The sequence below is a fragment of the Chrysemys picta genome, chromosome 8 (assembly GCF_011386835.1).
Source record: "Chrysemys picta bellii isolate R12L10 chromosome 8, ASM1138683v2, whole genome shotgun sequence".
NCBI lineage: Eukaryota > Metazoa > Chordata > Testudines > Emydidae > Chrysemys > Chrysemys picta.
Window position 1 is genome coordinate 71,833,737 of NC_088798.1, and position 17,254 is coordinate 71,850,990.

General features: G+C 54.8%; 1 protein-coding gene across 9 annotated transcripts in view; it reads left to right on the forward strand.

Annotated features, from left to right (window-relative positions):
• ARAP3 (ArfGAP with RhoGAP domain, ankyrin repeat and PH domain 3) overlaps positions 1–17,254 on the forward strand; it is a 59,203-nt gene that overhangs the window by 21,825 nt on the left and 20,124 nt on the right. For all 9 annotated transcript variants that reach the window (XM_024107139.3, XM_005280878.4, XM_005280879.5 and 6 more), the window contains exons 7-18: positions 39–108; positions 6,099–6,219; positions 6,820–7,007; positions 7,862–7,968; positions 8,129–8,328; positions 9,230–9,315; positions 9,618–9,800; positions 10,056–10,218; positions 15,288–15,419; positions 15,513–15,666; positions 16,488–16,590; positions 17,003–17,201. In XM_024107139.3, coding sequence (XP_023962907.1) covers positions 39–108; positions 6,099–6,219; positions 6,820–7,007; positions 7,862–7,968; positions 8,129–8,328; positions 9,230–9,315; positions 9,618–9,800; positions 10,056–10,218; positions 15,288–15,419; positions 15,513–15,666; positions 16,488–16,590; positions 17,003–17,201 — 1,706 coding nt within the window. The remainder of the gene's footprint in view (positions 1–38; positions 109–6,098; positions 6,220–6,819; positions 7,008–7,861; positions 7,969–8,128; positions 8,329–9,229; positions 9,316–9,617; positions 9,801–10,055; positions 10,219–15,287; positions 15,420–15,512; positions 15,667–16,487; positions 16,591–17,002; positions 17,202–17,254) is intronic.

The following is a 17,254-nucleotide window of genomic DNA, read 5'->3' on the forward strand; positions in this document are numbered from 1 at the left end:
TGACCCCAGCAGCCTCCCCTCCTCTGCCCTCCCACCAGGAATTACGTTTTCCAGAGGCGCTTCGTCAGATTCGATGGGAAAAACCTCATGTACTTCCACAGCGAGAAGGTAAGTCTGCATGGGACTGCATAGCGGGCAGTCTGCTACCAGGGCCCAGTCAGAGAATGGGCTGTCAGGACAGGGAGAGGGGTGGGGCTGGGAGCGTAGGCAGGGTTAGGAGAAGGGGAGAGGGGCAGGGTTAGGGGCAGTGCTTAATATGTGCGGGGGCTGAGCCCCAGCACCTCTAGACTTGGCAGTTAATAGCTCTGACACCTCCATACCATGCCACCCTTAATTCTATCCTGAGCTGGGCGCTCAGTCAGCAGCCGCCACTCCCTGGCCTCACAGCCAGTGCTTAATTTGTGCGGGGCCTGAGCTCCAGCACCTCTTTCATTATAAATTAATCCCTGGTTAGGGGATGGGGTGGATTTAGGGGATGAGGTTGATGGGGGAGAGGAAAGAGTGAGGGATGGGGATGAATTTGATGAGGAGGGAGAAGAGCTTGGGTTGGGGGATGGGCTGGGATTAGGGGATGAGGTTGATGAGGAGGGGGAAGGGCTGGGGTAGGGATAGGGATGAGGTTAATGGGGGAAGGGGAAGGGCTAGGGGTGGGAGTGGGGTATCCCAGTCCCAGTTTGTTTAACAGGAGCAGGAGCACCCCCTTGAGCCCGGGTGCATAGCAGTTTCCATTCTCTTTCTGCCCCTGTATTCCCTACTGCAGTGCCCCCTGTCCCTCCCCCTTCGGGCTGTGACTAGGCTGGACTTTGCCAAGAGGAGAGGAGGGGGATGAGGGAAACTGGTTCTGCCCTGTGAGTCCGAGGGGAGGTAGGGCAGGGGAATGGTGTATTTCCCCCTTGAACAGCCCCATGCCCCCCAGCTTTGGGAGGGGGTCCCCTTAGCCAGACACCCAGGGAGCCTTCCCAGGACAGCAGGGTGGATTGGCCTGAGCTGGGGGTGTTTGTGTTGCCCTGGGTGCAGGACAGGGTCTGGGCTCGTGCTCAGGGAGAGGGGAGCTAAGGCTGAAATAGGGCCCTGCGCACCAGTGACATGCAGCACCCCAGCAGGGTGCCAAGGAGCTGAGCCGGGCTGCTCTCCTGGGCACCCAGGACTCTATTGCCCCCAGGTACACTGGAATGCTGCAGCTAGTAGCCAGGAGCTGTGCAGCTCCCAGTGCGTACGTAGCCTGATCCTGGGAACAGCCCAGGAGGGGGCCCGAGTGCCTCTCACCTGACCAGGGAGACATTCTTAGGGGAGGCTGTATATGTGCCCACCCCAGTGCTATGAATGAGGAATATCCTGGGAGCAGGCACCGGGAGGAACATGCCAGAGCCAGGGAGTCGTATGTGCTTGGCTCTGAGACATGGATGCGTGATGCTGGAGGGCTCCTTGTTCATGGCCTCTCAAGGCACATGCACTGCATGCGCCTGGGCCCAAGGGCTGAGCTGTTTGCTCACTTTGTCAGCACCAGGGACTTGGTCTGGGCTCTGAGTCAAGCTGGGCCAAGGCCTGTCCATTCACACCCCCTGCCATCCCAGAGGCATTACGGGGCAGCACCTGTGCACGTGTAACCCTTCTGCCAGGTGGAGCCAGCAGCAGCCAAGGCTGGGTTCAATATCTAGGGGTTCCTTTCTGTCGATCCAACACAGAACTGGTTTGAGCCCCCACCCAGTAACCTGGGAAATTTACATATCATACCTGGGCATCTCTGAGAGGCAATACTTCCTCCCCACTCACAAGCACAGAGTCTGAGTGTAGAAAAGAAACTTTTTATAAAAGGAGGGAAGTAACTTGGCATTAATTTGGGAAAAAAACACAAACAGAGTTCATAAACATAAACTATGAGTAAAAGACCCACCCCAAGTAGGTTGGGCAGTGTCCTTTTCATAGAATCATAGAAGATTAGGGTTGGAAGAGACCGCAGGAGGTCATTTAGTCCAATCCCCTACTCAAAGTAGGACCAGCACCAACTAAATCATCCCACCAGGGCTTTGAAAAGCCAGGCCGTAAAAACCTCTAAGGATGGAGATTCTCCCACCTCCCTAGGTAACCCATTCCAGTACTTCACTACCCTCCTAGTGAAATAGTGTTTCCTAATATCCAACCTAGACCTCCCCTGCTGCAACTTGAACCATTGCTCCTTGTTCTGTCATCTGCCACCACTGAGAAGAGTCTAGATCCATCCTCTTTGGAACCCCCTTTCAGGTAGTTGAAGGCTGCTATCACATCCCCCCCCTCACTCTTCTCTTCTGCAGACTAAACAAGCCCAGTTCCCTTAGCCTCTCCTCCTAAGTCATGTGCCCCAGCCCCCTGATCATTTTTGTTGCCTTCCGCTGGACTCCCTCCAATTTTTCCACTTCCTTTCTGTGGTGGGGGGCCCAAAACTGGATCCAATACTCCAGATGTGGCCTCACCAATGCCGAATAGAGGGGAATAATCACTTCCCTTGATCTGCTGGCAATGCTCCTTTTCCCCTCAGGGTCTTAAGTCCAGCAACCCAAAAGTCCCCTTCACATGCCTGACCCTTCTTTGAACCCCACCCTCAGTTGCTGCCCTTAGTCAGTGCAGACCCAGAGTTCAGATGTGCATCTGCAGAGAGAGGCATCTTACTCACTCATCACACCTCTCCACTGCCACCTGCTTGCCACTCCTGCTGGGCAGGTCTCTTAGTGATTTTTAGCTCTGTGCAGAAATACAGTCTTGCCACAAGTGATTTTAGGTCTGGGCAGAAACACAGGCCTTGGCTACACTTGGGAATTCACAGCGCTGCCGCGGCAGCGCTGTGAATCGCAAGTGTAGTCACGCCACCAGCGCTGCGAGAGCTCTCTCGCAGTGCTGTATGTACTCCACCTCTCTGAGGAGAGTAGCTTGCAGCGCTGCGAGCGAGCGTGCAACGCTGCAGGCTCTGATTACACTGGCACTTTACAGCGCTGCACTCGCTGCGCTCAGGGGAGGGGCGTTTTCACACCCCTGAGCGCAGCAAGTTGCAGCACTGTACAGCGCCAGTATAGCCAAGGCCACAGTCTCACCACAACTCAGTTTCAGCTCTCAGTGAGCCATTTAACATAACAAAAGCAGCTCTTAGTGAAACCTATTTAGCTCTATTCTTTCAAAAGTGAGGAAAACCAGATTAAACCACTCTTACAGAAGACCCTGGTTGAGAGTGTACAGCCTTCTGACTGGGGAGATCTAGTGCCTGCTTAACTTTTACAGTACTCAAACATTTAAGCCATTGTTTTACCAAGATTCTTTAAGCTGAAAGTGACTCCCTCCTTTGGGACAGGTTAAGCACAGTCCTTCTTTTCTGTATTCCCACAATAATTACAAACATTGGTAACCATATTTCACTACCTCCACATTCAGTACTAACATAATTTGTGACCCAACATCAGCCAAGTTGATTACAATGAGCAAAACACCGCCCCATCAGCTGATATCTACCAAATCTAAGCAAAGCAGGAACAAACTGTATTTACATAAACACACCCAGGGTCTCTTCCGCCCTCCCACCTAGCTGTCAGGAAAGCCTTCATTCAGATCCTGCTTACTCACACTTGCCCAGCAGCTTGCCAGGGCTCGCCTGCTGGGAGTGCTGGGAACTCTCACTTGGTGCTGTTGGGAGCCAGGGCCGGCTTTAGCAAGTGCGGGCCCGATTTGGAGCGCTTCCCAGTGAGTACAAGCCCCACGAGTCTTCGGCGGCACTTCGGCGGTGGGTCCTTCATTCGCTCTGAGTCTTCGCTGCACTTTGGCGGCGGGTGAAGGACCCGCCGCCGAAGTGCCACCGAAGATCTGGTGTGCCACCGGGTGAGTAAAAATTAAAAAGGCCACTGGGCACGAGGCCCTCTTAGGCACAGGGCGCAGAGCCCTCTTAGGTGTGGGGCCCGATTCGGGGGAATCAGCCTAATGCCGGCCCTGGTTGGAGCAGAATGCAGAACCTCTCCCCAGCCGCGCTGGCGTGGAAGCAGGCCCCAGCTTGGGTAAGGAGGCGGATGGCAGTAGAGCCACTGTGCAGAACCCAGCTGGGTGGCACGGTGGGCCCAGTGTCCTGAACCTCGTGTCGTCAGTCATGCCAAAAGTGCGGAGCGATGGTAAAGCTGCTCCTAGAGCAGAGCTCACTTAGCCCAGTTCCACACAGCTCTGGGCACTGCTGAACAGGCCTGGTGTGAGCACTGTGCCATGCGACCTTTCTCCTTCTTTAACACCTGGGTGGCAGCTCCACCGCTTCTGGCCTTTGCTTAGGGCCAGGAGTCACTGAGGTGTGTTGGGACACAGCTTGGTCTGAGCATGGGACTGCGAGCCAGGAATTCGGCTCTGATCCTGGCCCTGCGTGGCCTCATCTTCAACAAGAGCCCGCCCCTCTCTGGGCCCACAGTTACCCCACTGCCCTGCCTTATTAGGGCTGGGAGGGGGCTGGACTAGGACAGTGTTACCAGCTTTGCCTGTTACTTTGGGGTATGCTCATTTATTACCTTTACTTTTCTGGGGGTGGGGGAGTTCTGTACTTCTATCAGTGTATAGCTGGTATCACTTGTGTTCTCATATGGAGCTCTACTTCTCCCTGCTGCAAGTTCCTCCAATGGAGTTATCCTGCAGGACCTAGGTTCCCCAGGGCTGGGTTCTTCCAGCCCTAGAATTAGATGAACACGCACATGAGAGGACCGGCTTAATCAACACTCACAAGCTGACTCCTTATATGTTCCTGGACTCAGCGGACTGGGTCGAGCAGCACTTCCAAGCTGCCACCCTCATATGTCCCAGGTTCAGCACATCTCTGTCCCCACTTTCACGTTACAATTGTTCTGATAGTAACCCACATGATGAGCAAATCCCACAGGATTTTTGGACGCTGCAGGGATCGTTTAGCTTAGGTACAAGGAGCGTTGCTGCAGAGCGAATGAGGAAGCCAAAAACACCCACAAGGGGGGGGGGGGGGAGAGAGAGAGAGAGAAGCAACCAGCTAACTAGCTTAACCATGAAAGGTATTTATTGCCAGGTAATAACCATAGGGGAGCCAAACAAACAAAACAGGTATAATATTAAATCTAACTTAAACTTGATTATAAAAGTCAGCTTTAGAAAACTAACTGATCACACAAGTCAGGGTCAGAAGGCAATACCTAGAGACAGAGAGAGCTGGATTCTCACCACTCTGTGAAACTTGAATCGATCAGAGGTCCCAGGTGGTGGGGGTAGCTGAGGGTCCGGAGTGCTGGAGACAGCAGAGCCCCCAGCAAGATCAGTCAGAAGAAGATGAAGTCCCAATGGAACTGAAGCAGATTTTGTATCCAGGCATCGGAGCACTTACTTGAGCATGGGTAGGGGGTTTTGTAGATACACATAAATGGTTCAATGGAGAACACTAGATTTGTTTATGTATACACTGATGGCTCAAGGAAGAATACCAAAGTTGTTTTGTTCAGGCTAGATAATGGAAGCTGATCGTTCCTGGCTATGGGCTGTGTTCCGTGGAGGGAGCTCACAATGCAATTAGGCAGCTTCACTATTTTGGATACCAATAAAGGATTCATTACTAGCATTGGTCTGATAACTACTGAGCTGGGTGTGTGTGGGCATAGGTTCACTAACATCTGGAGCAGAGATCCCCCATCATGCAGTGCTTCCCTGCTTTTCTGGTCCCAGAGTTCTGTGCGGTTCCTGCCTTGGAATCTCTGTTCTCCATTCTGTATACTAATGGAGATGCCTCCTTGTCTCATCTTTGATGCAAATGAAGCTAGGGGGGTTTCCTTAATCTTGACGCTCTTATCCCAAGGGTTTAGGCATGTCTCTCACTGCCTTTTCATTGCTTTTTGTAAGTCTTTCTTCTGATTGGTTTTGGTTCAAGCAGAGGCTGGGTGACAGGGAAGGCTTTCATGAGTCAGACAGGCTGGGTACTGCGCCCTGGTTCCCCAAGAACACAGAGCTGCTAGGTAACAAAAGGGCTACATAAACACTAAGTTAGCCCAAAGCAAACTCCCTGGGCTCTGCCTGAAGGGGGCTCACTGCCAGCAGGGGCAATGGGGTCCTGTCAGAGCTGGGGTGTAACCCTCATGGGGTCATTCCAGGAGCCATATCCCAAGGGTGTGATCCCGCTCTCTGTCATCGAGATGGCACGCGCCACCAAGGAGAACAAGTTCCAGGTCGTCACGAGCCACAGGATCTTTCTCTTCAGAGCCGAGAACGAAGGTGAGAGAGACCCCCAGCCAGAGACCCCCCCCTCCAGAAACCACCCCGCATCCACAGCCCCTGGCCAGAGACCACCCCTAAACCACAGCTCCTGGCCAGAGCTTTCCCCTCATGCAGCCAGAGCCCAAACCCCCTTGAGGGTTTCCTCCATCCTCAGCCCTCCCCTCCCAAGTCCGAGCACCCTCCCCCACTGTGGGTCCTTCAGCCCAAACTCCCTTAGGTGCCTGCATCCACAACTCTTTCCCCCGCCCCAGCTGCTTCCTCCAGCCCGATCTCTGTGCCCCCTGTACGGACCATTCCTCTCCCCGCACCCCCACCCATGGCCTCCCTCAGTCACTGCTTCCCCGTGGAGTCCCTACTTCCCAGTGACAGCGCTTGGTGCTCCCCCGGCCCAGCCTGCCACCACGGGGAGCTCCCCAAGATCTGCCGCAGCAAGCGCCCCTCTGCTGCTGCTGGGCCAGTTGCTCATCCCTGCTCTGCTTCCCGAACCTGGGGGGTGGGCTCCAGCCGTGGTGTCCTGGCTACGCCCAGAGCCAGTGGTGCTGGACTGCGTGTGGACACTCATTCCCATCTCCACCCCACCGCTGCTGTGCCCTGCAGCTCAGAGGAACGAGTGGTGCTCCACCTTGCAGAGGAAGGTGGCAGAGCAGCGGTTGGTCAGCCCCCGGCCCCGCCTGGCCAGCAGCACTCACTGCCAGAAGTGTGGCATCCTGGAGCTCAAGGGCCACAAGTCCAAGCTGTTCGCAGCCCTCAGCCTGGCCAACATGTGGCTGTACAAGAACGAGCAGGTGAGCAAGGCATGGCCTGGCCGTGCTGCAGGTGGGGAGCCCCAGAGTCCCCCAGCAGCATGAAGCCAGGCTGAATCTGAGGCCACCCCGGCAAGCCTGGGCCCAGCACTCAACGGCTCCAGCTTGGGACTCCCAAGGGGGGGACCCACATGTTGCTGAGGCCTCTGTGGCCGGGAGCAGAGACAATGGCCCGGAGCCTGTATGCCCACAGCTGTGGGCAGGCCAAGGAGCGGGGGATGCTGCTCAGGTGCGGTTTGGGGGCGTTTCCTGCAGCCCCCATGGCTTTACGTGTGCCTAACGCCAGCGCGGGCCAGGCTGCTCTGACTGGGGACCAGCCCCTTCCCCTGCGGGACCTGACGGAGGAGAGGGCACTGGGCTGGGATGGGGAGATGGTGGCCCCTGGCTCCAGGGCCAGTAGCTCCCGCTCCATAACACAGGGTGGCCATTCTCCCTCGCCTGGCCCACCCCCAGCAGCATGCGTGAGGAGCCAGGGACTGGGGATAGGGCAGAGAGGATAGTGTAGCAGACAGGCCTGGGCTGTAAGAGCAGAATCTGAGTCCCCACCTCACCAGGGCTGGGTTATTCCTGGCATGGGTATCGTGTATGGGGGGGTGTGCCCACATCCCCCACCCCACAGGGTATGTGCTTGTGTGGAGTCTTAGTGCAGGCTGGCAAAGCGGGCCCACTGGCATGCCAAGGGGGAGAATGCCCCATGCGGGCATTTCTGTCTGTGGATGTTCCTGGAGTGTGTGCAGCTGTCCTGCATGGTTGTGGGTGCTGTGCCCCCTGGGCTTGGGCCATGGCACTGCAGGTCTAAGGCTGCAGCCTCTCACTGCATCTGTCTCCATTCGTAGTTCTTTAAAATGGGCATCGCCATCTGCCTGATTGAGCTCCACGGCGCCACCATCCGGGAAGCCAAGAACCGCTGCTTCGAGCTCATCAGCCCATTCAAGATCTTCAGGTAACTGCGCTGGGGGGCGCCAGTCGGGGGTTTGGCTTGAGGCTGGGCAGCGTATTGGGTGCCCCAGCTTACCTGGGTGCTGCAGCAGGACTCTGTGTAACTCGGGTGCCCAAGGACAAGCCCAGGACACTCTGAGTTTCCTGGCTGTGCCTTTGCCCAGCTTCGTGGCCGAGTCGGAGCGGGAAAAGCGGGAGTGGATGGAGGCGCTGCAGGACGCCATTGCAGAGATGCTGTATGACTACGAGGTGGCCGAGAAAATCTGGTCCAACAAAGCCAACAAGTTCTGTGCTGACTGCAGAGCCCTGAGCCCTGACTGGGCATCCATCAACCTGTGTGTGGTGATCTGCAAGCAGTGTGCAGGCCAGTGCATTTCCTCCCTCCCTTCCCTGCTGGCGGGGGAGGGGTGGGTAAGAGCACTTGACGGATCTGTGGGAGTGGGGGCTGGGCGGGGGAGTAGATAGTTTGGGAGGCTGGGTATATTGGCCGGGCAGGTTGGTGAGTGAGTATACTGGTTGGGCGGGGCAGTATATCTGCTTGGGTGTGTCAATGTGTAGGCAGGTTGGTATATCAACTGCGCGGGTTGGTGGTGGGGTATATCGGGTGGGTGGGTTGGTGGGTGGGTATATGGGGCGGGTGGTATATCAGCCAGCTGGGTTGGCAGGTGGGTGAGGGAATATATCAGCTGGGTGAGTTTGTGTTTGGGCGGGCGGGTATATCAGTTGGGTAGGTCGATGGGTGGGTATATCAGCCAGGTGGGATGGCGGGTGGATGGGTCAGTGGTTGGATGGGCAGGTATATTGGACAATTGGGGTGGGATGGCAGGAGGGTGGATCAGTATATGAGCCAGGCAGGCATGTGGGATGGCAGGTGGTGGGTCAGCATATGGGCCAGGTGAGTCGGAGGAATGGTGGCTCAGCAGGTCAGTATATAGGCCAGGCAGGTCACTGGGATGGTGGGCAGGTGGGTCAGTATATGGGCCAGGCGGCTCAGTGGGATGGTGGGAGGATGGGTCAGTATATGGGCCAGGCGGGTCGGTGGCATTGCGGGTGGGTGGGTCAGTACATGGGCCAGGTGGGTCAGTGGGATGGTGGGCGAGTCAGTAATATGGGGCAAGTGGGTCAGTGTGGGCTGTGTGGCTGGGTCAGAAGGTGGGCCAGCTGGCTGGGCAGGTGGGTGGATTGGCCGGCCGGGTTGGTGGCGTAGCGATTGTGCAGTTGCTATACAGCCGGGCTGCTCACAGTCTCTCTGCTGCTCCTGACAGGTCAGCACCGGAGCCTGGGCTCCAGCGTGTCCAAGGTGCAGAGCCTGAAGCTCGACACCAGCGTCTGGAGCAATGAGATTGTCCAGGTACAGAGACTGCCCAGCTCGCCCCCACCCGTGCGCTGCCATGGCCAGCGCCCACAAGGCAGAGCTGACATTACAGAAATGTGTGTCACAGTCTGGGTCTGGCGGAGCGGGAAGTGGGGGTTCATCTTCCTGGGGATGCCCTGGCACAGGGGAGAGTACCCACAGAATTCCCCCAGAGCATCCCCAGTCCATCTTTGACACCCAGCCCCCTCCAGGGGCTTGCGATGTCCCACTTCGACAATCCACAGGATCCCCCCATGCTATCTCGCCCCCTCCCTCAGTGACTCTGCGCTCTCATTCAGCTGTTCATCGTGCTGGGGAACGAGCGAGCAAACCGGTTCTGGGCCGCGCGCCTCCCGCCCGCTGAGGCCCTCTACCCAGACTCCAGCGCAGAGCAGAGACAGGTCTTCATCACTCACAAATACCGTGATGGGCGGTACCGCCGCCCGCACCCCCGCTACACCTCCCAGGATGACGTGCTGCAGGTAACCGGCAGGCTGGGCTTGGCACAGGCTCTGGAGAGCGCAGTGAACTCCCTCACTGACTAACACCCCCTTCTGCACTTGTGGCAGGGGCTCAGAGGCCGTGGGGATGGGCAGGATAGGCCCGACCTTCTGTGTCGGCACACATGCATGCATTGCTCCCCTTCCTTCCCCTGAGCTGGCAGCCAGGTGCCCATGGAGCAGGGGGCATGCAGTGGCTTGAGAGCCCTGGTCCACTGATTGTGTCTCTCTCCCTAGACGCTCTGTGCTGCTGTGGCAGGGCCCGGCCTGCTGAAGACAATCTTGCAGTTCTTCTCTGCCACTGAAACCGGGATGGCAGCTGACACAGGGGGCTGCGACGGGTCGCAGGGAACCGAGCTCTGGCAGACCCCTGAGAACAGCTGGCATGGGAACCATCCAGGTAACTGGAGAACCCAGAGCCCCCTGCCCCACAGTGTTGGTGGGGGATGGCTTATCTGTCAGTGCCCCCCACCCCGCTCATGCCCTTTCTGGTTCTGCTGCCCTCTGCGTTGGCAAATTTGTGCCACTCATTTTCCCATGGAACATTGGGGCATCAGAAGAGAGCCATGAGGCTGAGGCTTCAGCCAGAGCCAGTCATCCCAAGAGGCCGATCCCACAGTTCTCCAGGTCCCGCAGGGGCCAGCTTTGTCATTATTCCACATTGTGCCCAGCTTTGAGCCATGGCAAACTGAGAGGGATGCCTGTGAGCCCCCTGTGGCCTGCACTAGGAGGGGACTCTCTGCTCCACAGGCAATCCACCACCCCCGGAAACTCGCTGCTAACACAGAACTCCACCTCCCCCGGAACCCCACTGCCCCACTTGGAACCAACCCTGTCCCACATGGAATCTCCCAGCCTCACATGGAACCCACTGCTTTTGGAACACCCCCACCTTCCCCACACTTGAACCATTGGTCTCTGTTCCATTGACCTGTCCAGGGTCACCACCCAACTCCCACAAGGTGGCAATGTTTCCATGGGGTCAGGGCAGCCACAGGTTTTGCTCTGCTACCCTCTGCAGTGTGTTGGAGAAGGGTCAACACATCTTTTGTAAAGATAAATCGTGCCTCACCAATCTATTGGAATTCTTTGAGGGCATGAGCGAGCATGTGGACAAAGAGGATCCAGTGGATATAGTGTACTTGGACTTTCAGGAAGCCTTTGACAAGGTCCCTCCCCAAAGGCTCTTAAGCAAAGTAAGCTGTCATGCGATAAGAGGGAAGGTCCTCTCATGGATCAGTAACTGGTTAAAAGACAGGAAACAAAGGGTAGGAATAAATGGTCAGTTTTCAGGATGGAGAGAGGTAAATAGTGGTGTCTCCCAGGGATCTGCACTGTGACCAGTGCTGTTCAATATAAATGATCTGGAAAAAGGGGCAAACAGTGAGGTGGCAAAATTTGAAGACAATACAAAACTACTCAAGATAGTTAAGTCCAAAGCAGACTGAGAAGAGTTACAAAGGGACGTCACAAAACTGGGTAACAAAATGGCAAATGAAATTTAATGTTGATAAATGCAAAGTAATGCACATTGGAAAACATCATCTCAGCTATACATATCAAAATGATGGGATCTAAATTAGCTGTTATCCATCAGGAAAGAGATCTTGGAGTCATTGTGAATAGTTCTCTGAAACTTTCTGCTCATTGTGCAGCAGTAATCAAAAAGCTAACAGAATTTTAGGAATCATTAGGAAAGGAATAGAAGATAAGACAGTAAATATCATAATGCCACTATATAAATGCTGCTACTCCTGGGGGAATTCTGCACCACTGCACAAAATTTATGCCCCCCACATATTTCTTTGCTTCCCTGTAGAAAAATGACTTTCTGACAGGGAAGCAAAGGGAAGTCATAAGAGCGGTCATACGACCCTCCCAAGCAATACGTTTCGGGTGCCAAGGGCAGCCAGCAGAGAGGTATATCACTGTGGGGCAGTGGGCTGGACTGAAGAAGACCCGACTGGTGGCTCCTATCCTGTGCCAGGCTCAGTTGCTAGTCCCGGCTGGGCTGGGGAGGATGGAACTACCTCTTCCCCTGCACGACATTCGGGGCCGTGTCAGACCCACCCCCAGATTTCTCCCCTGGCTGTAGGAAGCTCTGCAAACTCCCCCTCCCACTGCCGCACGCTTCCTGCGCCCATCACTCCTGAGCTGCAGGGGGAGGTATCACTGTACTGGGAGCTGCTCCCCCATCCACTCAATCCCCGTGCATCCAGACCCCCTCATACCCAGAACCCCCTCTGACGAGCCCACTCCCACTGCACCTGGACCACCCTGACAAGCCACCTGCACCCGAATCCTCACCCTACCAAACCCCAACCTACTGAACATGTATCCCCACCCCACTGAGCCCCACTCCCACAGCATCTGGAATCCCCCACTGAGCCCCGCACACCCAGACCTCCCCTGCTGAGCCTTAACCACCTTCACCTAGACCCCCCTGCAGAGTCCCATTACTGTTGCCCCCAGAACCCCCCAACAAGTCCCTGTGCATCCAGATCCCCCCCCCCACCCGGATCCCCCACTGAGCCACCTGGACCCAGATTGTCCAACACACAGCCCTCTCAACGTACACCTGGATCCTCCCACACTAAGCCCCTCCACACTTGGATCCTGCTTTGCTGATCTTGCCTGCCCACACCAGGTGCACCTGGCACCGAGGGGCAGGGCCCTGGGAAGTTTCTGGGTCAGGCCCGGTCTTTGCACTGTGTGCATTGGGTGCAGCCTCATCACTGAGTCCGTGTCCTGAGGGGGACCTGCACAGTGATCTCCCACCTCTGTGCAGCCAGTGGCCTGTGCTCCCCAATGCCATGCTGGAGCCTCCACATTTATTTGACAAATAACATTTGCAGAATTTTAAAATATTGTGCGCATAATAATTTTTTCATGCAGAATGCCCTCAGGAGTAAAATCCATGTTAAGCCCACACCTTGAATACTGCATGCAATTCTGGTCACCCATGTCAAAAAGATATATTAGAATTGGAAAAAATTCAAAGGGCAACAAAAATGATTTAGGGGTATGGAACAGCTTCATAGGAGAGATTAAAAAGACTGGGATTGTTCATCTCAGAAAAGAGATGACCAAGGGAGGATATGATAGAGGTCTATAAAATCAGGAATGGTGAGGAAAAGGTGGCTATGGAAGTGCTATTGACCACTTCACGTAACATAAAAATCAGGAGTCACCCAATGAAATTAATAGGCAGCAGGTAAAAAAACCCCACAAGGATGTATTTCTTCAAACTCACAGTCAACCCGTGGAACTCATTGCCAGGGGATGTTGTGAAGGCCAACGTATAATAGGGTTCAAAACAGAACTATATAAATTCCTGAAGGATAGGTCCATCAATGGCTATCAGACAAGATGGTCAGTGATGCAATCCCAAGTTTTGCGTGTCCCTAGCCTCTGACTGACAGAAGCTGGGAGAGGACAACAGGGGATGGATCACTCAATAATTGCCCTGTTCTGTTCATTCCCTCTGAAGCACCTGGCAGTGGCCACTGTCAGAAGACAGGACACTGGGCTAGATGAACCATTGCTCTGACCCAGTGTGACAGCTTCGGTCACAGAAACCCCCTTAAGACTGTCACTAGATGTGCTGGGGTACCACTGAGAACAAACAACCCTGCCAGAGAAGGCTTCCTTCCACTCTTGTGTTGCTGAGTAAGACACTCCAGTCAATTACAGCACAGACAAGAGGTTGGGCCACACACCCCTGCAGTTCAGGGGTTTCTTAGTTAACAGAGACTTTCCCAGGATCCAGTATTCAGTCTTTCTGGGAGCCTAAACCCCAAATGAATCCATTTTACTCTGTATAAAGCGTATACAGGGTAAACTCATAAATTGTCTGTCCTCTATAACACTGATAGAGAGATATGCACAGCTGTTTGCTCCCCCAGGTATTAGTCACTAACTCTGGGTTCAATAATAAGCAAAAGTGATTGTATTAAGTATAAAAAGTAGGATTTAAGTGGTTCCAAGTAATAACAGAGAGAACAAAGTAAGTTACCAAGCAAAATGAAACAAAACAAGCAAGTCTAAGCCTAATACATTAAGAAACTGCATACAGGTAAATCTCGCCCTTAGAGCTGTTCCAATAAGCTTCTTTCACAGACTGGACTCCTTCCTACTCTGGGCCCAGCAATCACTCACACCCTCATAGTTACTGTCCTTTGTTCCAGTTTCTTTCAGGCATCTCTTGGGGGGTGGAGAGGCCATCCCTTAAGCCAGCTGAAGACAAAATGGAGAGGCTTCCAGGGCCTTTTATATTTTCTCCTTGTGGGTGGAAACCCCTTTGTTCTGTGCAAAATCACAGCAACAAGATGGAGTTTGTAGCCAGCTGGGCAACTCACACGTCCATGAATGATTCAGCTTTTTGCAGTTCGACACCATCGTTTACATGTTAGTTTGAATGTTCCCAGGAAAGTTCAGATGTGGATTGGCATCTCCCAAAGTCCATTGTCAGTTAAGTGTTTCTTGATTGGGCATTTATTGAGAATAGTCCTTTCTCAAGAAGCTGAACAAATGCTTCACTGAGGCTACTTAGAATCAAACACACTGAGCTACAAGTACATAGCCAATATTCATAACTTCAAGTACAAAAATGATACACACATACAGACAGCATAATCATAACCAGCAAATTACAACCTTTCCATATATCAGAGGGGTAGCCGTGTTAGTCTGAATCTGTAAAAAGCAACAGAGGGTCCTGTGGCACCTTTGAGACTAACAGAAGTACTGGGAGCATAAGCTTTCGTGGGTAAGAACCTCACTTCTTCAGATGCAAGTAATGGAAATCTCCAGAGGCAGGTATATATCAGTGTGGAGATAACGAGGTTAGTTCAATCAGGGAGGGTGAGGTGCTCTGCTAGCAGTTGAGGTGTGAACACCAAGGGAGGAGAAACTGTTTCTGTAGTTGGATAGCCATTCACAGTCTTTGTTTAATCCTGATCTGATGGTGTCAAATTTGCAAATGAACTGTGGAAATCTCCAGAGGCAGGTATATATCAGTGTGGAGATAACGAGGTTAGTTCATTTGCAAATTTGACACCATCAGATCAGGATTAAACAAAGACTGTGAATGGCTATCCAACTACAGAAACAGTTTCTCCTCCCTTGGTGTTCACACCTCAACTGCTAGCAGAGCACCGCACCCTCCCTGATTGAACTAACCTCGTTATCTCCACACTGATATATACCTGCCTCTGGAGATTTCCATTACTTGCATCTGAAAAAGTGAGGTTCTTACCCACGAAAGCTTATGCTCCCAGTACTTCTGTTAGTCTCAAAGGTGCCACAGGACCCTCTGTAACCTTTCCATAGACACCCCCACTTGACCTCTTCTGTACAAGACCTGGTGCCACCATAGGACCCTGGTTGCAACAATGATCTATACAGTCACAGTTCATGTCAATAACATCACACCCAGTATGGCCGTTCTTAGGTTATTGTGTTTGGCAGGGAGCCCCAGTGCGCAGGAGCTGAGTCTGGAAGGGGTCTACAATGAGATCACCCAGCCTGTGGTGCACAGTGGCTACCTCTACAAGGCACCAGCCCTCTCCAAGCTCTCCAGCACCAGGAAGAGCAGAGATGGTAGGTATGGGCCAGGCACCATGGTGGCTAGGATGGAGAGAAGCTGCTCGGTGTGGCAGGGACCTGCCCTTGCTGACAGTGTGTTCCCTGCAGAACTGCACCGCGTCTGGTGCTCCCTGGAGAAGTCTCTCCTCTTCTACGAGACTGACAAGTGTTCTGAGTTAGTGGGGAAGGTTGAGCTGGCTGACATGGTCTCGCTGGGCGTGAGCAGAGCAGATGGACTGGCCAGTCCTGGGCCTCCAGACAGGTACCCTGCCCCGAGGGGACATGCCCCTTCCCCGTCTGCACCCCGGGGGAACGCCCACCTTCTTCCACCTCAATCAGCACCCTGGCCGGAGCACAGGCAGGTTACTCCCTGAAATCCCTGAGGGTCCAGGCCCTCGCCGGAGCCCCCATGTGGTGAGTGGATCAGAGGCAGTGAGACCCCCCAGGCACTGGGTGCAGGCAGGGGTTTGGGCATGGCATGGCACTGCCCTGCAGGGAGAGGCAGGCAGCCACCTTGGGGTCCGAGCATTTCCGGGGACATGCACTGGGGAGGCAGGGGGATTAGCAGTGAAGGGGCACTATGCCCTTATGCTGAAGGGGCTGTGGTGCAGGGGCTGGGCCTGCTGAGTGCCCGCAGCAAGCTCCCTGCCTCATGAGGCTATCCATAACCAAGCCCTCTGAATTCGCTCCACTGGGCCCAAACCCTCACCACTGGGGTCTCCTGCTTGGTGCTGCAGATGTCCCAGTGAAGGCTACCTAGTGACCCTGGGCCCCCTGCTCCTGCTGCCTGGGGGAGTCGCACTCTGGCTCCTGTGTGCAGGGAGGCAGCTAGAGCTGGGCCATTTGGAAGGGCCAGCTGCCCTCCGGCCACCTGCTGACCTTGCGCCCTGGGCCTAGCCAGCCCCATGAGCAGGGCCAGTCCTCAGGGCCATGGCCTCCATGCAGCAGAGCTCAGTACGGCCTAGACTCAGGCCTTGGGAAGGGTCATTTTCACTGCTGGACCAGAGTGCAAAGGCTGTGGGGGGCAGGGCACTGGGCTGCTGGGGGAGCCCTGCCCCCCAATGCCTTTGCCTTCATCTACAGGTTCCGCTTCACCTTGGAGCTTTTCCTGAGCGGCGACAAAGTGCAGCAGCTGGGAGCTGACGGGCTGGACACCCTGCAGGCCTGGGCCAGTGCCATCGGCAAGGTGTGTGACACGGTCACCCAGGGCACAGGTCCAGTGCGGCACCATGCCTAGCAGCACCAGCCATGGGTCAGGCTGGGAAACTGCTGCTGAGAGCTGTAGCACTAACTTGCCTCATCTCCCTGGCTTGACAGACCCGCCCCCAAACTGGCATGCTGCTGGCTGGGGGGGTCCAGGATCCAATCAGCATCCCTCCTACCCACCACATAGGTCATAGCCCCCCGCCCTGGCACTGCCCCCCTCCACACACACACGCAGAGTATAGTGTTCGCCCTGGTTCCATCCCCAATGCAGGGCATAGTCTTTCGCCTTGTTCCTGTCCCCACCCCCAGCCACCCAAACTGGGGCACAGCCCTCTGCGATGCCCTCACCCTGCACTCAGCCCAGATCTAACCGGTCTCTCCATCCCATGCAGTGGTTCACACCGCTCAGCTGTCACTGCCTGCTGGGCTACGAGTTCCAGAGAGTGGGACAGTTGCGCTGCAGATCCATGCTCAGTCCTGAGCAGTGGCTGCAGGGCTTCTTCATCCTGCAGAAAGCCCACCTGTTCTTCTGCCCGGGGGAGGAGGGCGCAGCCGAGGACAGCATCAACCTCCGGAGGCTGCAGGAGCTCAGTGAGTACAGCCCTCGCCTGTTCCAACTGTGGGAAACAGCAGCTGTGCCCCAC